Source organism: Protomyctophum parallelum (assembly GCF_964188405.1).
Source record: "Protomyctophum parallelum genome assembly, chromosome: 8".
NCBI lineage: Eukaryota > Metazoa > Chordata > Actinopteri > Myctophiformes > Myctophidae > Protomyctophum > Protomyctophum parallelum.
The window spans coordinates 44,408,121-44,429,269 of NC_139703.1; the positions used below are offsets into that span (position 1 = coordinate 44,408,121).

Consider the following 21,149-nt stretch of genomic DNA (forward strand, 5'->3'; position numbering starts at 1 on the left):
GTTGTGGAGGAGAATTACACGTCCGTGCAAAAAAGGGTTGTATTTTATTTGCAAATATGTATGGCAAATATACTGTGTGGACCTGCATCGTGGAGGATACGTCACATGATCACATCACATCTACGTCACGTCGTCAGAGTTCTGATCTGTTATCAACAATATGACGTCATAGATCATAGTACTGCCAGTGCCGTGACGTGACGTTATACTCTGTTCATGGCAGCATGGCTAAACACTGAGGGGAGGGGGGGCGGGGGGGCTAGAATCCTAGGCTTCTTTTACATTACTATTAGTCTATTACAGTTATAACATTTGATTTACAATGCACTGCATTTAATTGTTACCTAAACATTGTGGACACCAATGTTAACAAAATAAGGAATGCTTTGGCAAATGGTTGGAAATAATAATTTGTTTACCCTTAGCAGTTAGAAATGTGAAATCGAAGTCCTGTTTAAATTAAATATTATGTGATGAAAAAAATATGTTGCTCAGAACATTCACAATTTCACACGGGCATGTGTTAACATTTAACAATGACACTAATATATTTAGGCTTCCTTCTAAATTCGATTCAGTTCAAACGTCAATCACGGATAGAACCAACTCATCCAAGGAAGAAACAATACACTTACACTATTAATTTAACTATTATGTTAATATAGCTGCGTGAAAAGGTTGTAGCCTATGGTCAGGTTAATTTTTTTGTTCTCATCCTTCTTTGAAGTGGAGGAATGTGTCGGCCTCTGGCGTCAAACTTGGAAAACTTTCTTGCAATTTGAGACGCTCTTTGCCACGTAGCTTCGAACTTCCTGATGGAATGAGCCAGTAGTTCATGTTGTTCATAGAGCATCTTCATCAGGCAGCAGGATGTATGGTGACTGGTGAGTAGCCTAAATTATGTCAAATCCGTATCAAAATCGTGCAACGTTAGCGCGTTAGTTCTCAGTTAATTGACATGAGACCCAATAATACCACGATGGAGGAAAGATAAATGCCATTTCTCCATGGTTTTCTCCCGTTTTACATTTTTGTTCCTCTTGTTTTCGTGTCCGGGTGTCCTGTGACTGTCTGCTGCGCTCGAGTCACTTGGATAACGGGATTATTATAGTTTTAAAGTCGTGACAGACGTGACTCGTGAGCGAAACTTTTCTATTTGTTTTTGACCGAGCTGATGACTATTCGGATTTCGGACAGTTAAAAAAGGTAGCGGAAAATGTATATGCACCGATGCAAAGCTATACGCTTTCTTCCACTTGTTGAACTTCCCTTGAATAATTAATAGTAGTAGGCCTATAGTTTTCCAAACTATATGCCAATTGGGATATAGCCTATGTGTTATAGATCTTATAAGAAAGGGTGGGCTAGTTTTATCTAATAGCCTATACATAAAATCCCTTTAATAGATATGTTGTGCAGAATTGCAGATGGAGTTCATGTTCATGTACTGAATGTTTACTCAGCCATATGTGTATTAATTCCAGCAAGTGCTCTTTTTCTGTTGTAATATTAATTGAGTAACCTATGGCTATGCCTAATTTGGATTGCCTTCTGCAAATTACAAAAGCTACAGCCAAGCTCAACTGGTCATCATCATGTGGTTGTAATCTTCTACATTAAGCATATTTCCATAAAGTAAAAACTGTGTGTGATCTATGATCTTCTGCACTGCTACACAAAGCAGTGGGTTTTGTTGAGCCGATATGAAGTGGTCTACCTAATGAAATCATGGCAATCAACAAGAGAGTTGTCATGGCTACTAGGGGCTGCAATGAGCTCTTGTGCTGCCCTGTTTAATCTGAGAGACAGCAGGACACGACACTGGGCATCTCATGCAGATTGGATTATATATTTTATTCTGTTAATTTGTTTTACAGGGACTGTTTGGTAAGAACCCTGATTGGATGTCCATGAATTTGAAATGTGAATTGTTGGAAGAGGGGCTATAATGCTGGGTAAGTTATCTTAAAATACATTTTAAAACCCTACAAATAATTTTCCTATTTCTATCATCATGTCCTGATTGAGGGCCGATATTTGGCACTTGAAACAAGCACAATAATTGTTATACTGACTGTACCATGTGTATGCAAATCAAACAACCATTACCATCCGCAGTTAAACAACTGTTTGATGTGTTTGTGTGTGTATTCAGTTTTCAGTCTTAATGTAATTATTTTCTTCTGGTCTTTTAAACTTCAAATCCTATCCTCTTCCCTAGGTTGCTCCGTCCTGTTACTCGCCAGTGTGGTGTCCACACTAGGTGGCATCGTATTCGGCTATGAACTGGGTATCATCTCGGGCGCACTGCTCCAGCTCCAGGCTGAGTTCAGGCTCTCGTGTGTCCAGCAGGAGGCTTTGGTCAGTGCTTTGCTGGTGGGAGCCTTACTGGCTTCTGTGGTGGGTGGCTGCTTGATCGACCAGCATGGCAGAAGGAACTCCATTCTCCTCAGTAATGTGTTGATCTTGGCTGGAAGCGTGATGCTGCTCAGAAGTTCTTACCTGACGCTGGTGGTGGGCCGTATCATTGTGGGGTTCGCTATGTGCATATCCTCCATGGCCTGCTGTATCTTTGTATCTGAGCTGGTCACTGCCAACCGCAGGGGCTTGTTAGTAACTCTGTATGAAGCTGGAATCACTGTGGGCATCCTGGCAGCTTATGCAATGAACTATGTCCTCTCTGATACAAATGGAGGCTGGAAGTATATGTTTGGATTAGCCATAATACCTACTTTGGTTCAGTTTGTGTCTATATTGTTTCTTCCATCCAGCAATGAAGATACCTCCAGCCATAGAGATTGTGGTCAGACTGAGAGGGGCTTAATGGGCCCAAGTGGAAATCAAGACTTGGACGATACAGAGCCCAATGTCAACAGACTTTACAAAAATAAAGAGTACAGCATTATGTATCTCTTCCAACGTAGAGACAACATGAGGACTCGAACTGTTATTGGGCTTGGACTGGTTATGTTTCAGCAGTTCACAGGGCAGCCAAATGTTCTCTTCTATGCCTGCACAATCTTTCAATCCGTGGGATTCCAGAGCAGTGCCTCAGCGGTATTGGCGTCTGTGGGCCTGGGAGCAGTGAAAGTGATTGCCACTGTGGTCAGCATGATGTTAGCTGACCGGGTGGGGAGGAGAGCATTGCTCCTTGGCGGATGCTCTGTGATGTCCGTAGGCTTAATAACTATTGGACTTCTCAGCGGACGCTCGGTGCTCAGCGCAGAGAAATCCTGTGATTCTCAGGACTTAATCGGAAACGCAACCTTGCCACCTTTGATTCCTTACAATCAGACTGTATTTGACGATGAGAGTCATATACTCTTTTATGAGACAGGATTAAGGGAGGAAAAGGACAATGGCATTAAACAAATTGGAGCTGCCAGCACTGACCCTGTGGCTCTTCCGCCAGCTGGCCATGGCCGAGTAGAAAACTGGATCATTCTCATCTGTATGATGGCTGTTGTCAGCGCCTTCTCCATTGGATTTGGACCAAGTGTGTGTTGTGCCTTAACATTTCTCATGAATACAAATAGAATAACACATGGTCTATTTACAAGTGGCACTGGTTACTACCGTTTGTTTATTGCACTCATTTTTCTCAGTGAATGACTGGACTTAAAATATATCACATTATCATTTTTGTCTTTCACCAGTGACCTGGCTTGTGCTGAGTGAGATATTTCCTGCTGGTGTGAGGGGAAGAGCATTTGCATTCATCAACTGCTTTAACTGGGCTGCTAACCTCATAGTCACATTCTCTTTCTTGAATGTCATTGGTGAGTTGACTGATTTTTTTCTGTCCTCATATCTCATGTCTTTTGTCTCCCTTTCTTTTTGTACTAATATTGTGCCAGGATCTTTTGCTGTATATTACAAATAAACTGAACTTTGATTTGTTTACGTGCAGTGTCGTGCACCAAATGGTTTATATGGTCTGCATTTCTATAGTGCCTTTATACATTTAAGCACTTAAAAATGTGCGTTACATTCCGTGGAGTCAACAATTTAAGGTACCCGGTACAAACTTTGGGAGCAGTGAGGGTTTCTTTGTCTTGCACTGAACACTGACACAAATGCCAGGAATCTAACCAGTTCCCACTTCCCAGATGGTCATTCTACCTCCTGAACCACTGCCGCCTCTATTTGTTACATTGCAGAATCAACTGATAACTTCAAATGGTGACAGGTCAAAGTCAAATTACGTCAACTTTGTTTTTCTTGACAGATTCCATTGGCCTGTCAGGTACCTTCCTTTTGTATGGGCTGACAGGTTTGGTTTCCATCGTGTTCTTTTATTTCCTTCTCCCAGAGACCAAGGGCAAGTCCCTGGAGGAAATAGACCAGGAACTCAGTTTAAATAGGTAAGACATTACATTGATTTCAATCTGCTACGCTACGCCTACGACAGAAATCTGGTTGTTCAAGCCATCTTCTATCTAACACATCATGTATGTTCTCCTCTGTTTGCAGGATACACTCCAGTGAAAAATGCTGTGGTTTCATTAGCAGGAAAATCACATCTGTCAAATACCAGAGAGTACACAGTCAGGCAAGCAGCTCAGGGCTAAGATAGCCATCCTGATGATGCGGTCATTCCAGTATTTAAATGTACTGAACTGCCAGTGGAACACATGGGAGGTTTTATACATTTACATTTATACATTTGTGTTTTCTTACACACCTGGTTAAAAGAACTGTCTGTAATGATGAACCATGGCATCAATGAGAAATGCTTCATCTTCCTATAAATTGACATTGATTATTTGCACATCATCAAGGATATTTATAACGGGTACAATAGTACAGATGTTAGATAAGAAAAAGGTTGCGCATCATCAATGGTTTTCAGTGGAGTGCTATACCAAAAATCCAGTATACATCAAAAGTAGGAATTGGAGAAAAAAAATCCCTAAAAGGTAGCACATCCAGGATTTCAAATAAATGTATTGGCACACACGAACAAAAATGAACATGTTTCAGCTTTGAGCCATGCTCTGATGAAAGCTCATAGCCGAAACATGCCGTAAACGTTCATTTTTGTTGGTGTGCACTTGACGAAAAGAGAGCTGAGCCAGGAGGCAAAGCTCTCTGTCTACCGAGGAATCTTCGTTCCTACTCTCACCTATGGTCATGAAGTGTGGGTCATGACCGAAATAAGGTTGTGAAATTTGCGAATACAAGTGGCCGAAATGAGTTTTCTTCGATGGGTGGCTGGCATCTCCCTTAGAGATAGGGTGAGAAGTTCAGTCATGCGAGAGACTTGGAGTAGAGTCGCTGCTTCTTCGCCTGGAAAGGAGCCAGCTTAGGTGGTTCGGGCATCTGGTTAGGATGCTTCGCGGGCGTCTCCCTAAGGAGGTCCTCGAGGCACGTCCCACTGGGAGGAGACTCCCGGGCAGACCAAGGATGAGATGGACTTACTCACTGGCCTTGGAATGCCTCGGGATCCTCCAGGAGGAAGTTACTAATGTTGCTCTGGAGAGGGAAATCTGGAGCGGTTGCCCCTGCGACCCGACTACGGATAAGCGGTTGAGGATGGATGGATGGATGATTTTTCTAAATAGGTTAGCTGTTTGGCTGCAGAACAACTTGACTGACCTCAAATCCCCACGAGGCAAAGTCTAAACACAGAAGATATATGAAGCCCTAAGGACATAACTTGGGAGATATACAGGTAATACATATGAACCTACATGGAGTGACTTATACCCAACTGCTATGTCATTTGTGGTAGCAGGGAGATGCACTGAGTATGTGAAAGTGAGCTTCAGTCTTTTAAATAGACTGCATCGTCATCCCATTTGGATTATGTACAGTACATATGATTGGAGGGTGTATAAACATGAGCATGCCACAATGCTCCATTTGCTTTGTATGACTCGTTTTCTTTGCACTCTAAAATGTATTGCCTGTCGATTAAATAGTTTGTGCTACTTACTCCTCCTTTATTCCTAAAGAGAATTTATTTGATCTTTGCATTTTTCTGAACCTTGTACTAACCAGCAGAGGTTTATGGAGGGGCATTCTCCATTTACATAATACCAGGTTTCAACTACGTACATTCTAATCTTCTGAGAATGAGTATGGAAACGGCTTTAGCTCTAAATTGGGGAATGGAGAGGTAGATTTCACTGTCATTGGCCTATTTTTTAGCTTGTGAGTTCATAATCATAAATACATGTAGTCAAGACTCTTCTGGCCCAGATCAACCAAAACCATGGCCTAGATAAAGCAGTCAAATGTACTTGATAAATAAAACACGTGTTTATTTACACAAATATTTTCAAATACTAGGCCTTCTACATAAGGACATAAAAATATATACAGTGATGTAGGGACTCATACAACTCCATTATCTGGTCAATGTATACATGTATTGTGTTCTTTGCATTTTCAGATTTCAAATGAAAAACAAAAGGATACATATGTACAGCAGGATCTAAAAGTCACAATGTCACTCTCTGGCACTAAAAGGTTTGGGAACAATTCAATCCTTCAAGTTAAATGCTTCCTTCAGGGTCCATTACAGCCAATTTGTGAATGAACACAACTTAACCATCAAACTCCATTTAAACAAAAAGTTACACCAGTGCCAACTGCATTTCAGTCGAATACAGGTTATTTCGGCAAATTGTGATGTTAATACTAGAACAAAATAATCAACCTGCATTTCAGCATCTCCATATGGAACTTTTTCCCACAAAAACAAAACTCAAGTTTGGTCAGTCTCCTCTTCCCAAGCGATTGAGTAAACTTTGGTTATGTCTTGAAGCAGTTCAAGGAAAGCAACTTGAAGCAGTTCGAGGAACTGGAAAGCAGCACGTTTGAGAAACCATTTCAAAAGAACCTGAATGGACAGCTTGTGAGATCAGATTACAACAGTATCAGTATTATATCTTCAACCCATTTAAAAAAAAAGAAACCATATGTAGCAGTCCAAAGCATTTCAGTACAAAAAAAAAATAATCCAGTAAACTGGGGCGTCGCATATCAAAAGACAACTGGTTTATCTGGTTTGGTAGAAAGGCAAGACAAAAATATTCAGGCGGAAGTGTTGAAGTGTCATGATGAATGTCAAGTGAGGGCTTCAGTATTCACATACACCTGGAGCACAGAACAGCACCAAACACTTCCAAAATGCTGTGGAGGTTGAGTCGTCCATAAGGTCTTAGACTGGTTCAAATATTTCATAAGGAGTTCGTGCCAGGTCTTGTGTTGATGACATTACAATAGTAAACTATACAGAATGTGCTCCTTTTGGTCCAAATGACTAAGATCTTACTTTTTGCCTATGACCAAGTACCTTTTTTGACCAGTGTCTGTAATGTCAAACTAAAATATGAAACTGGGTGTTAGACCTTGCACCAGTGGTGGATGAGACTCTTACTCAGGTCAAACGTACACGCACTCATTTCGTTTATCACTACAGCTTGTAGGATTATTTTTCTCTTTTCTTTTTTTAAGGAATAACCTGTATGTTAATTACACAGAACATTCATTTCAGGTCATGTTACAACGTTCATTCAAGGAGAAAAAGGAACAGAAACATGTTTCAGGCAACACTCCCCGCCCCAGGAGGAGGTCGGCGTTCCTGGACTTGTGGAAATAAAGTAGTCAGACTGAGACAGTTCGAGGTGGTGAAGACTGGCAGAGTGGCACCTGTTGGCTTCTCCCCTGGCTGAAGGTGGAGGTGGGGAGAAGAGAAGGAGTGTTTTGCCATCACTGAGGTGCGGCAGCGGGCACAGGTGTGCTCAGGGCATTGGTGGCAGCAGAGAGGACGGGTGAGCCTGTGAGGGGCCCCAGGGCAGTAGATGCTGGCAAGGCAGAGATGCCTGGAAGAAGCAAACAAGATGTTTCAGAGGACATGCTACTAGTTACTGTCACACATCTATCTCTAGGAGGTGATGTTGAGACATGCAGACAATGGAGCATAGATTAAGCATAACCTGAACCATTAAATTCTTTAATTTGATGATAAAATATATTTTGTATTAGATATTAGGGCTGAGACTACTTTTTTTGCAGGCTTTGTAATTAAGGCTTGACACTACAGGTGAAATCATGATTGTTTTTCTTTTCTTTTTTGCTATTTTGCTTCCTAAACATGTTTTCTTTCAAACGAAAGCAAAATACACATTAAAAATACAGATTTAGATGTTTATTTTGATAGTTTATTTTAGCCAATGACTCGTTTTTCTGGGTGAAAATCCACCATCTCTATTTTCATGATTGGTTGTTGGTACAAAGGAAGTGATTTGGATCAGACCACAGTCAGCTCGAGGTCCAGACCTTTCCAATGATATATGCCATTATATGTTGTTGCCAAGGTTTGATGGATGAGATATTTTGTCTCACAATAGTGGCTTCAAATAAAACGTTTTGGAATTTTACAATACAAATCTTTAAAGGCCGTTTTCTCAAAAGGAGTTTTCCTGGGACAAAGAATCTCCATTTCAGTTGAACTCACATGCACCAAACGTTCCAGTCTTGTGGAGTGATTAGAGATCACATCATCATCAAAATCCCATCTGTAATTTTCTTTGTCTCTAATGTGTCAACAAAATGAAATGATAACTTTGAACCTGGCTTTATCCGATCTTCAGATTTATCGTCCCGAAATGTATGCAAATTAGCGCATATAATGGCTAATTTGCATATTTAAACATAATTTCAGAAAACTTGTAATACAAAAAATCATAGTTTTAATTTAAGTAATCAACTGGAGAAGTTTCATTGTGATAGCTATTATTTAACTTTTTTTCCCTATTCACCTGGGGTCTCTCGCCTTAATTCATCTCAATCGTATTTTAATCGCATATTATTTAAGAAGAATGGATTTTATTTATAATGCACTTTACATCCCATGGAATCTCAAAATGCTACAATAGAAATGCATTAACAAAGAAACATCACACGATTAAAAACATCACATGATGAAATCACATGATGGCATAATGTCAAAATGTAAAACCAGTGGGTTCAAAAGAAGGCCTTGTTACAAAAGGTAGGTCTTTATTTATTTCTTAAATGAGTCAATGGACTGTGGCGCTCTCATGTGGACAGGGAGGGCGCTTCACAGTTCTGGAGCAACCATGCAGAAAGCACGTCACCCATGGTGCATAGGCCTTGACTTGATGACAGCCACATTTATTTGCCTCTAAAACACAACAATCCTGACTCCTTAAAACCCCTGCTAGCTTGCCTGGAGGATGTAAAAGCATGGCTGGCTTTAAACTTTTAAAAATTCAATGACAGCAAAACCGAAGTTATGGTGTTTGGGCCCACAAATGCACATGTGTCTCCTCCTGGTGATTTGGGCCCCCTTAAGCCCTTCTTAACACCAACTGCCACCAATCTAGGGTTTAAAATCGATTGCGACCTAAAGATGGATAAACAGATAAATGAGGTAGTAAGGAAGAGCTTCCTCCAGCTTAGGAGGCCATGAAAGGTTAAATCTCATCTATCCCGCTCTGTTTGAAACTGTAATTCATGCTTTTATGACATCCCTCCTCGACTACTGTAATGCCCTGTATATTGGTGTCAACTGTCAACCAGGTCTCCATCTCTCGCTTACAGTTAGTCCAGAACGCCGCTGCTCGGATGCTTACAGGTACACGTAAGCGAGACCATATTAACTCTGTACTAGCCTCCCTCCACTGGCTTCCTGTGCGATAGAGGATTTATTTCAAAATCCTGCTCGTCGTTTTGTGTCTAAACAGCTTAGCACCCATTTATCTCTCTGAATTGTTCCCACACAGACCCTTAGGTCCTCTGACCAGCTTCTCCTGGTGGTGCCAAAAACCAGGCTGAAGCTCAGAGGGAACCAGGCTTTTGCAGTGGTAGCTCAAGCTTTGGAATGAGCTGCACTTTGGTACAACTTCGTTGTTATTTAAATGTGCTATATAAATAAAGGTGGTATGGTAGACGGGGTTGAGGCAGAATGTGTTTGAGGAGCGGAGGGTGCGAGTTGAGGGTTTCAGGGAGACTAGTTATTTGACCTGAGAACAGTGAGAAGCAGTTTTTTTTATTATTATTTTGGTATACCAGTGAATCAACAAACCAGTGAATCAACGAATCAGCTAACGTCTTCACGTTAGCTGGTTAGCCAACGTTGTCAACATTCCACATTAATCAGCAGCCCATTGTCCCAGCTGAGTGTGAGAAGTCCGCAGCAGCGAACAGTAGGGGGCGGGGGAAAGGGGAGAGGATGCCAACAAGCAGTGGTGTCGTTACTCGTTAGAGCTTTTTTTTAAATCATGTCATGGGCCGCATTGGACGTCTCCGCGGGTCGCAAATAGCCCACGGATCCCCAGTTTGACAACCCCTGGTCTAGCCCCAGATGGAACCTCTCCCTTTGCTATTGCACACAACTGTGCTTTTATCCACGCTTCCATCTGTTCGCCTTTTAAATCTAAATGTCCCATCAACAGGGCCAAGCAAGTAGCCACGCATTCTCATGTTTGCATGTGGGGTTTGTTGTTAACGTTGCTGCTGCAACTCTATGTGCTGCTGGTTGGTGCATCAGTATCAACGGTACATGAGAAAATCGTGTAATGAGAAACGTTCTGCGGTGAAAATCTAATTGTGCGCTGATTGAATGCTAGTTATATAATACTGTAGATGTATGTTGGTTACTTGTTCACATTTGTTATGTTATTTAGTTGCAAAATAACGTTTGTGTGACCACAAATGCCAAGAACATTATTTAGAATAGATCATGCTGCTTACAGACAGATGCTAGATTTGATGTCTACATGGTATTCTATATACACTTTAATACTCTGTTCGTTTGTTGACTAGGGTTGATGCCATTTACAATGATCTAAATGCCCAAATTGTAGATGCACAGGAAGACAGGCAGAAAAAACATCCCAAGACGTGTTACATCATTGTCTCAACATTGCCACGTGAAGATCGCATGACTGAAACATTGACTACAGGCGTCTAGGTCAAGATCTAGGATCCAATATTACTTTCTTTCCAAAAATCCCAAAGTAAGTTAAGTGATTCCCAAATATGCAGTTTAATACACAAGATCAATATCTAAAACCCCACTAGTGGCCCCTAGAGGTTGGACTGCCCTTTTACATCGAAAATTGTTTTAATCGATCGACTCTGACCAAACCCCACACCCTCAATAGCAAGGCGAAATAATCTCAGACTTCCATCTGGGATGTGGAGCATGTGCGTGCATACTCACCAGTAATCATGTTGGCTGTGCTAACAGCTGTATTCCCACTGGGCAAGTTTGCTGACCCCGACATGCGAGACTGATCTTTCACAATGGGAACTGTGGGAACAACAAACAAAAAGAAAAACAGCAAATAGCATCTATTAGAAACATGAAATCTTCCAATGGACCCTTCGCCAAACCCCACCCGAAAAGCAATTATACAATGCTATCTTAGCAACGTCGCTTAACTGTCATATGGTCTGGCAATGTCTGGCAATCTTCCGTCACCTGTCCTAGCCATTTTGCCACACAATAGGAATATCACAATGGTGAATATGAAGCAGCAGCCGATTCCACGTACACCGAAAACAGTTGCATTTTCACCCCTTCAAAGCTGAAATCTGTACTTAACTTCAAGGCTGCATGGCTGTGTTGTTGAGCACGTACAACTATACTAATTACCGTAATCATAACAAACAACTATACTAATTATCACCTTAATCATAACAAATGTGCAAATCATATAAAACGAACTAAATGTACAAATCCGAAGAGATTTGATGACGTTGATGTTATGGAGACAGTCAGTAACTTATAATGCTCAAGTTCCAAGTTCAACACACCAGAACAGCCTTCCTGTTTCGGATTCCACGTTAAAAATATTAATTAATTGAGTTAGTCTCTTTATTAACACCCCGAATACCCGGGGTTATTTAATCCATTAAATCATATCGCCCAGCGATTTATAGCAGCGGAGCACATTTAGTGACGGACTGGATGATATCCCGGATGTGGCTGACGTAGCTTGATGTAGCCAAAACACTCTCGAGGCGATCGACAACGGGAGGTATGATTAATTCTAACGCGACTAGCGGCGGGACCGCGGTGGGCCATCTAACACAATCTTTTCTTAGAATTGGACGGAATGATTTAGATCAAGAGTTATTCATGTTTTAAGATTTTCGATCTCACCGGCTAAAATGGGGGGAACATTTTCGATGATGTCCCACCGGAAAATAACATTGAGTGTTGCACAACAGACACCCCCAGCCTGTGGAGCGATGCGATCGGTTTTGATATCAATAATTTTGATCAATCACCGTCTTGAGTGCTGGGCGTTACTAAGAACTCCGTCCTGTGTGCTCAGGGTCTTAACTGCTACTATATGTAGTCTTGCCATGCAGTGCATGAAAACTCCTGTCCGGACAGGTGTTGGCAAGCACAGCTTGCCAATCCTTGGTCTGGCAGTGTGGAGTGGGTGGGGCATAAGCGAAGGGCCCATTGGCTGTTTTCATAGCATCACCATTGTGATAAAATATATAAGGCACTTGCAGTTTCCTGGCTTACAGAAGTAAGGGTGGTCCATGGCCTCACGGGCGGTCAGTCGGGCCTGGTGGTCATAACGCAGCAGCTTGTCCAGAAAGTCCAGGGCCTCGGGGCTCACCAGGTGCTGGTTCTCACTGTGAACAAAACGCTCCCACCTCTTACGAGAATGTCTGGGGTGGGCAGAAGCAGGACAGCCAGCATTAGAAACACAGGCTGAGATCTCAGAATGCACACCAAAATAAAAAGCAGGGGGACAACAATCTGATAATTATCTGATAAATATGGGTTGAGGGTGGCAGACGGAGGTTGAATATAATCATGTGACAACTTGCAGAGCTACCAACCTGCACACATTTTGTGTACCAACCACGCAATTCTAGGCGTATAGACACCTAGAATTGCGTGGTTGGTACACAAAATGTGTGCAGGTTGGTAGCTCTGCAACTGCTTTTGTAATTGGAATTAGCCATTTGAAGATCAACAAACCACCCAAGAACAGTCACCTACCTTCCTAGGATGTCGTTGAAGCGAGGTTCTAGTTCAATGTTGTACTTGTCGATGTAGTCATACAGGTCTTCAGTACCAAGCACCTTCGCTATTCTCACCAACTACAGGAGGAAATACAGTATTTACAATACAGGGGATCTTAGTTTTTCATCGTTTTTTAGACTTGCCGGTCTGAAGGTACCAGGGAACTGATTTTTTTTTGTTTATGTCAACAAAGCACAGTAACTTGTATGTCAAGTGCGATTCTGTGCCTACACCTGTGATTTTGGGGACTGCATTTTTACCTGGTCATAGTTGTCGTGACCGTGGAAGAAAGGCTCCTTCCTAAAGATCATGCTAGCAAGCATGCAGCCCAAGCTCCACATGTCAAGACTGTAGTCATACATCTGAAACAAATGCAGTCCAAATCTATATTAAACTGTTAAGAGTCAATTTTTTTATAAATAACAGATTTCAAAAGGTAGTTGTAACAAAGCACAATGGCAGGTAGTGAATGTCAACGGCTGGTGGTGCTCAATCGTTATACCTGATAGTCTACCAAGAGCTCCGGGCCTTTGAAGTAGCGCGACGCCACTCTGACGTTGTATTCCTGCCCTGGGTGGTAGAACTCGGCCAGACCCCAGTCAATGAGGCGTAGCTGAACAAACATAAGTAGTTAGCTTCAAGAAACAGACACTGTCTGCACGTTTCATTCAAACACTTACTCCATAAGATGTCACAATGTCAGCATGGGCCGACAGCATGGAACAAACTCCCACTATACCTTCGACAGACAGCCTCTGACAGCTCAAGACCTACTTCTACACTCTTGCTTATATTTTCGTTATTCATGTCCTCACTGTATTGCATTGCTGCTATTATTTTAATGTTTTATGCCTTGCTTTTCTTTTCTGTAATTGCATTTCATGTCATGAAAGGTGCTATACAACTAAAGTTTTATTATTTCAGTCTTTGCCATCGCTGCACACAAAAAGAAAACAGAAAAAGCTTGTAGATCCTCACCTTACGGTGTTCATGATCAATCATCACATTATGGGGCTTTACGTCCCTGTGCATGATCCCCATGCTGTGGCAGTAATCCAGGGCCTACAGAAACAGTCAAAATGCTCCCCGTTAGCACACTCCTGGTTGTCTCAACATTTCAAACCATTTAGGCCTGACCTCGAAATAAAGAAATAAAATAAATAAAATTAAAAAAAATCTGAAACCTACAAGCTCATAGCGCGCGCCAATACCGCGCTATGAGCTTGTAGATCTGCTATTTTTCAATAGCTAAATTATAACAATGTTTAACCCATTTTGACCTGAGATCAGATTCTAAAAATGTCTTCTACATCCTGACAGTTTTCTGAAAAAGCTATGTTTCTATGTCAGTCGTTCTTCGATTTCTCAAAAATAGCAGACCTACAAGTTCGTAGCGCCACTCGGTGGCGCGCTATGAGCTTGTAGATCTGCTATTTTTCAATAGCTAAAGTATAACATAATGCTAACACCAAAAGGGGTTCCCGCCCAAAATGGGTTAAAACACCAAAAGAGGTTCCCGCCCAAAATGGGTTAAATGTATTTAAGGGTGGCCCAGGCGGTGGCGTAACCGCCTGGGCACCCGACTGGTAATCCAGTCGCAGTGTGCCGCGGGTTCGACTCCCGAGCCCGACACGGCCTTTACTGCATGTCATCCCCCCATCTCTCTCCCGTTTCCTGTCAGCCTACTGTCTGTCCCTTCAAAAACCAATAAAAGGCGTAAGCCGCAAAAAAAGAAAAAAGGGTTATCAAAAGTTCTTGAATATTGAAAAGAGAAAACAAATCAAAAGCAACCGACACTTCAGATATCCATGTTATTATGCAGGCTCACCTTGAGAATCTCATACATGTAGAATCGGATGTCATAGTCGGTCAGGGTCTGATACAGTTGCTGGAAAATAAAATTGACGATTGCACGATTATGACATGATTTGCAGGGTCATATCTGCTGATACCGTTTCTGACTGATTCCGATATTATACAGATGACCACAATGGGAACAAGCCTAGGCCCTATAGGGGCTTGGCCAAAGCCTGTTAATAAAGTATTCAATCAATAATTATACTTTTTCCAAAGTTTATTACTGAATGAGATAAGTACACAATGTAGAATTTAGCCATCGACGGTCACTATTATTGCGTCATCAATATCTGTGAAAATAACCTTAGACGGTAAATATAATAATATTTTGAGTATGTATGTATGGCCGAAGATTTGATTACTGCAATAAATAAAAAATGCGTGGGTCCTACCTTGAAGTCTGTGTTGTTAACATGCTCAAAAACCAGTGCAGGCGTTCGAGACTGAAAGAGAAAACGGGGTTTGTCATATAGTCATCTTATTACAAGGGATTCCTACTGGCCAAAGTAATGGTTCAATGAAAATAGATGGATAAATACTGGATAAATAGGTCAGGTCTATTGCACTAATTCATAATGGAAATATTTTACAATCAGGGAGCTTAGTATCTACGAGCAGATAAGCGGACAACATTGTACACAGGAGACACTGGTATTTAACTAGCAGCTAGCTACAGCTTTAGGTACTTACATACACATATTTCCAAAGCCCAAGTGAAACCCATAAGCTTGCACAGTTGTTGAGCTCCCCATGCTATTGGTATAGTTTATTTGAAAAGATCAAGCAATTTGAAGGGTATTTAATGTCATTAGAACTGAAAGTACCAGCCATCTTAACATGAAAAACAAAAAGATGAATGCTTGAAATAAAGTCCCTGGCAAAGTGAAATCTGACCAGTAATTTCCACTAATGTACAAAGCATCAATCATTTGTGTTGATCAAGTATACGTACTACAGGGTCTTTAACGATATCAATCAGGGAGATGATGTTGGGTCCTCCACGCAGGTTCTCTAAAATCTTGATCTCACGCTTGATTTTCTTTTTCTTCACTGGCTGATGTGGCGACAAGAAACATTTTTTTTCAACACACGTTTCATTCCATGTGATATTATGTAAAGCGCTATACAAATAACACAATACAGTATCCGTCCTTATTTAAGCTCACTGCAAAGATGGAGCCATTTCTGTCTAGTCACTGTGTCTCACAGGTCGACTGGACAGCTTGAAAATGATCTGCTGATGACATAATTGGCAAGAATCCCTTAAACTTTAACATGCTAAAATGGTAGCCATAGTCTGCCTCTTAGACATGCGCTTTCAAATAACACTGCAGAAGAGTCAGGCCGCTATTTGCAGACACAATATTTTATTTTTATTTAACTATAAAACTGACAGCGATTTTACAGAAGTGCATTATTTGTCAATGGGAACTATTGGCGATAGCAGGCGATGGTCGAAAAGTGGGCGGAGAACGTCCCCCGAAAATATGAAAATAATGTAGACATTGTCCAGCGATAGCAGGCGATTAAATTCATGTGTCGCTCGCCGTTGTTCTCCCTCTGTTAAAACACACTGTTAGCATGTTAATTCATTCTGAAAGATGAGGCATTAGTGACTCACCTTTAACATTTTGTATAGCTACGATCTAATTTTTATATACGTTTGGGGTGGCATTATTATAGACCTACTAGGGATGTTAATAGTTAATCAATTATCAAGACCTTTTTCAATTAAACTTAATTGAAAATGCAGCGCTATACGCAACTATACCTTTCAATCCGGGAACCCATTTTTAGGTTGTTGCCATGTACAGGATATAGCAACATACATTTGAAGTTTTTCAGGTAACACGATTTAGAATGCGTTTTTAGAATCGGCCTCAGGTCTAAATGGGTTAAGAGGCGTTCTAAAAGAACTAAGAGCACTAGGCAGCCGACCTGCAGTTTATACGATATAAATTCTAATATAATAAATATGATATAGCCTTGATATAGTGTGTATGTTCTCATAGTAAACATCCCTTTCAAACCTTGTCACTCGTGGGACTACGAGCCAATAGGGCACAGCCTCTGACCCTTACGCAGCGTTATTTGAGAGCACGAAGAGCTTAGCTCAATTAGAGAGAAATAGTATTGTAGCGATCGGCTATCCCACGCACGCACACGCTGAATATAGTACTGTACTATAATGAGCATCAGTGAGGACAAACATACAGTATGAGATATGGTTGAAGAAGTCAAGTCAAGTCAAGTGTTCCTTTAAGACCTATATGACTCTGTATACTTGTAATTACCTTTAGTATCTTCACCACCACCTTCTCATTGTTGGTAATGTTGATCGCCTCAAATACCTCACTGTATTTGCCACGCCCCAGCTTCCTAACCAATTGAAAGTCATCCTGATTTCTGTACACAAAAAGGAATCAAACATCAGTTGGACATTAAAAAAAACTAGCTTAATTAATGGTGTTATTTGAGTGGCATCTACTAGTATGTACGGCATTGGTTCTCAAAGTGCGGTCCGTCCGGGTTTCCTTTTGGTTGTACCAGCCTGGTACAACCAAAAGGAACCCCCTGGTACTACCAGGGGGTGTCCTCAGCAAAGCGTCACAATCATTTTAACCATTTTATTTTTGAGCCCCTCCTATATTCAGCTATTAGTGGCTATTTTCGTCTTACACAGACATTCAATTCCCATTGACAATGAGTGGAGAATTTAGGTCATATGTGGACTAGCAAATCGGCTATTTTTGTCCTACACAAATTAAATTCCCATTGACAACGAATGGAGAATTTAGGTCATGCGTGTCAGAGCAAAGATAAGAGCGCCCCTCACTTCACACGGGTGGGTTTTTTTTTAGATGGGGGTCCACTGCCAAATACTATCATTTTGGAGGTCCTTGACATGAAGAAGTTTGAGAACCACTGAAGTACGCTACGTACCCCCATTCAACCACATGGGACTCGTAGTCCCAGTACTCCCTGGGCCGGTGTGTGTTGACCTCAGTGTACACGCGGGCCCGGCTCGGCACGGGTCCTGACATGTCCGACAGCTTGGCAGAGGTGATGGGGAGCCACTACCGTCACGATGAATGAAAGATGGGGAGGAAGGGAGGGCAAGGATGTCAGGTTGGGGGGGAGGGGGGGGATGTTTCTGTTGTTATAAGCAGGGCAGGGGATATGGGGGGAGGGGGCTATGGCTGCGGGCAAGGGGAGGGGGGTGGGGCCACCAGGGGCACCTATGGACAGCAGCTGACAACAGAGAAATTAAGAAAAACAAAAGTTAGACATGCATACCTACATATTGGCTTTGAAAATAATCATGAAAACGGTCCTGTACCATATCAGGGATATGGTACAGGACCGCTGGCCCGTACAAAACACACATTCCATTTACCCACTTGGGCCAGTAAAATAAATGCAATTTATTTGAGGGGCGATATCCCCTCCTATGTCCAGCTTTTGGTGAATGTGCACAAACTCTATCCTACACATACATTGACAATGAATGGACAATTTTAAGTGTTCGTGTAAACACAAACATTGCGTAATAAACATTGAAGATGAGGATGCAAATTCTGATTGGCTGGAATGAGATGATGTATGATGATAACAATTTCACCCCTCACTTTGTGTGATATTTTTAAAGACCCAATTAAGTTAACAAACAATATAGCGTTCTCTGAACCCATCATTATGAGGGTAAATTCTTGACTGTTATTTTTTCAATTAAAAAATAATGTTCCTGAGCCAGTAGCAGTGATCTTGAAGTCACTAGACCAGAGGACCAGTGGAAAATTTCCCTTAATGTCTACCCCTGCATGTCACAAGTCACATGTGGCATATAATGTGGCACTGACTAATGCAGATGACCCGCCCAGAGGTGCGTAGGCGAGTAGGTAAATATCATGGTGAATTCTTCATGATATGAGTCAAGGGATAAGGTAATTAGACACCTTGTCTAAACCCTTTATTCAAATGACTAAAATCATTCTCTGAATATCATAACACTTACAGAACCAGCAAGCAGCAAAGACATGAATAGACTAAGAAAGTTAAACATTTTAGTTTAAGTCTTTGCTAGCAGAAGGGGAGACCTGCTGCATGATCATTGGTAGAGGAAAGATTTGTTTTTTCACCCAAATTATCAGACTCAAGACATCATTCCTAACTACCATCAAAACACCAAAATAATGATTTCCCATTATGTTCAGCGAAATGAAATAGAAACATCAAGGACATTACAACACTATGCAGGTGTGGGGATGGGACCATAATCGTTAAAATGTATCGTGTGTGCAAACAGATATTAAAAAAAGATCATATTGCAGAGATGTTAATTTATATGAGATTTACAGGCTCATGACATTGTGATATTGTAGATCTGCTATTTTTGGCTAATGTTCCCCCCCAGAATATGGATGCTGGGATGAAAGTTCCCACAATAATTGTGACATGAAATTCTCCTCCCATCCCTATGCAGGTGACAATATGATGTGTAACAAGGCATTATCTTGTCACTTTTGCCTATAAACAAATATTAAATGCGAAAACATTAGCATCATGTTTCATGTCTATATTTACATATCTTATTGTAGCATGGTTCAGACCATCCTAATTCCACTAAGCAAGGACAAAATATGGCAGGCTTTAAAACTGTTCTCATTTACTAATCAGCGGTCTTCATGAAAACCGTATGTTACAATTCAACTTCAATGATGTTACCAGAATAGGAGCAGAGATGCCAGTCATTAGCCCGAATCTACGGTGTTGTCAATCTGTGTCTACGCTTGGCTGCTGGGGAATGATTTACTATAAGGATGCAGGGGCACACTGCGTCAACAGCAACGAATTAAATTACAGACGCCTGGCTAATGTTCAAACAGCTGTTTTGGCTAACCCAACTCAGGTGATCTCATGGGTGACTTCAGATGTCTTTAGGACAAACTTGCATCCTTCCTAAACACATGAATGAACCAATTTTCGTTCTAGCTTATAACGATAGCTAGCTACTGTTCAACCCTGTGGTGGCGTTAAGAAACCAACGTTAAAATAATACATACAGTCCATAAACGTCTTGATAGTTAGCGAATAAAGAGACTAAAAGCCAGTGGTAATTTAGCCAACTTTAACAGCTCCCAGGATGTCTCTTTCTTTTGATAAGCTAAATTGGGCCCAAGAAAGACAGAAGCTAAATGGCCAATGCTCCGTCGTACGACGGCGTAGCGCAACAAAAAACACCCTATCTCCAAGCCCACAACGCGCCTCGTACCCGACGCGATGTGAGCTGGTAGATTTGCGCGCGGCACCGTCGTTCGACATAAGTGTGAGCGGCATCGGCTAGCTAGCTATTATCAGCGCGAGCTAAAGGGATCAGTTATAGTTCGCCGCTCGACCCTGTCGCTGGTGCAAAAGCAAAATTTCCAACGGGGATAAAAAGTGTCGACGTGAAACGCGTGTGGACTTTATTAAATTGAACCCGTCAATTTGTTCGCTTGGCCAACAATAATCGACAGGGTCGCGCGGCGAAGCTAAATTAAGCCCAAGTTTGTCCAACGTTAGCTCGGGAAGCTCTCATCCAATTTCCTTCCCTCCCTCCCTGGCCCTAATGTTCCACAGATTGCAGACACGGTGCTACAACATCTACAGTGGAATTGTGCAATAGTGGTGTATATTTACCTATTTGATCGATTAAACGATCTAAATTGTTCCTGTGAAGCTGAGTTTTTACAAGCTCTGGCGACTCTCTTCCCTTCCCTCCCCGCCTCGCCGGTGTGTGATTTCTGCTGTCTCAGAGACAATATGGCGGAGCAGCAGCGGGACGGATGCCGTGGAGGGACAATATGTCAACAGGTTCTAAAGCCACTCATCACATTATTTTAGATTCATATAATTTTTTTAATTAGTTTAATTTTTAAAGAACGCAACAAAAAAAACAATTTTGATTTACATGATGACAGTTTATAGTAGCTAGTCTACATGTCCTGCCTTTTGACACCTTTATGGTCAATGTTTTAAAAGGGAGGCCTGGGAGGGAGAAAATAGCAGCAAATGTTGACAGTGAAACATGACTTTGTCCGAAAGGGGGCGATGTATGCAGTTCTATGGGATCATCCCATAGAACTGTGTGCATACATCGCCCCCTCTTGGATCCCATTGGGATCCTGCTGACTTTGATAGTTGTGGGCCGGCTCACTCACACATGTATGATGTTCTCCTCACTGTTTATTTAATATAGCAAACTTTAGTCCTACATAATCTT

General features: G+C 41.6%; 2 protein-coding genes across 3 annotated transcripts; one reads left to right on the top strand and one right to left on the bottom strand.

Moving 5' to 3' along the window:
• Nucleotides 1–821: 821 nt before the first annotated feature.
• slc2a10 (solute carrier family 2 member 10) lies at nucleotides 822–5,915 on the top strand. 2 transcript variants are annotated; one of them, XM_083770925.1, is made up of 7 exons: nucleotides 822–884; nucleotides 1,878–1,955; nucleotides 2,222–3,496; nucleotides 3,657–3,779; nucleotides 4,229–4,364; nucleotides 4,474–4,581; nucleotides 5,578–5,915. In XM_083770925.1, exons 2-6 carry the CDS (start codon nucleotides 1,949–1,951, stop codon nucleotides 4,574–4,576), a joined length of 1,644 nt encoding a protein of 547 aa, XP_083627051.1. In that variant the 5' UTR covers nucleotides 822–884; nucleotides 1,878–1,948; the 3' UTR covers nucleotides 4,577–4,581; nucleotides 5,578–5,915. The 2 variants fall into 2 exon arrangements, with proteins under 2 accessions (XP_083627051.1, XP_083627050.1); XM_083770924.1 differs by lacking the exon at nucleotides 5,578–5,915 and having other exon boundaries at nucleotides 4,474–4,891.
• A 327-nt stretch (nucleotides 5,916–6,242) lies between these two features.
• On the bottom strand, nucleotides 6,243–20,687 carry csnk2a4 (casein kinase 2, alpha 4 polypeptide). Its single transcript, XM_083771224.1, has 13 exons — nucleotides 20,567–20,687; nucleotides 17,831–18,139; nucleotides 17,182–17,293; nucleotides 15,840–15,941; nucleotides 15,280–15,330; nucleotides 14,859–14,918; nucleotides 14,009–14,092; nucleotides 13,533–13,643; nucleotides 13,291–13,392; nucleotides 13,007–13,107; nucleotides 12,521–12,669; nucleotides 11,201–11,290; nucleotides 6,243–7,832 (listed from the first exon to the last, which is right to left on the bottom strand). Exons 2-13 carry the CDS (start codon nucleotides 17,929–17,931, stop codon nucleotides 7,720–7,722), a joined length of 1,176 nt encoding a protein of 391 aa, XP_083627350.1. The 5' UTR covers nucleotides 17,932–18,139; nucleotides 20,567–20,687; the 3' UTR covers nucleotides 6,243–7,719.
• Nucleotides 20,688–21,149: the final 462 nt, after the last annotated feature.

What these genes read in the sequence shown, in the direction of transcription:
- slc2a10 (XM_083770925.1), top strand. An exon ending in CTCTTTCTTGAATGTCATTG is followed by an intron (nt 3,780 to 4,228) that starts GTGAGTTGACTG and finishes TTTTCTTGACAG; the next exon opens with ATTCCATTGGCCTGTCAGGT. An exon ending in CAGGAACTCAGTTTAAATAG is followed by an intron (nt 4,365 to 4,473) that starts GTAAGACATTAC and finishes CTCTGTTTGCAG; the next exon opens with GATACACTCCAGTGAAAAAT.
- csnk2a4 (XM_083771224.1), bottom strand. Translation starts at nt 17,931, where the DNA reads ATGTCAGGACCCGTGCCGAGCCGGGCCCGCGTGTACACTGAGGTCAAC. An exon ending in TTGATCATGAACACCGTAAG is followed by an intron (nt 13,644 to 14,008) that starts GTGAGGATCTAC and finishes ATGTTTGTTCAG; the next exon opens with CTACGCCTCATTGACTGGGG. An exon ending in GTCACGACAACTATGACCAG is followed by an intron (nt 13,108 to 13,290) that starts GTAAAAATGCAG and finishes TTCCTCCTGTAG; the next exon opens with TTGGTGAGAATAGCGAAGGT.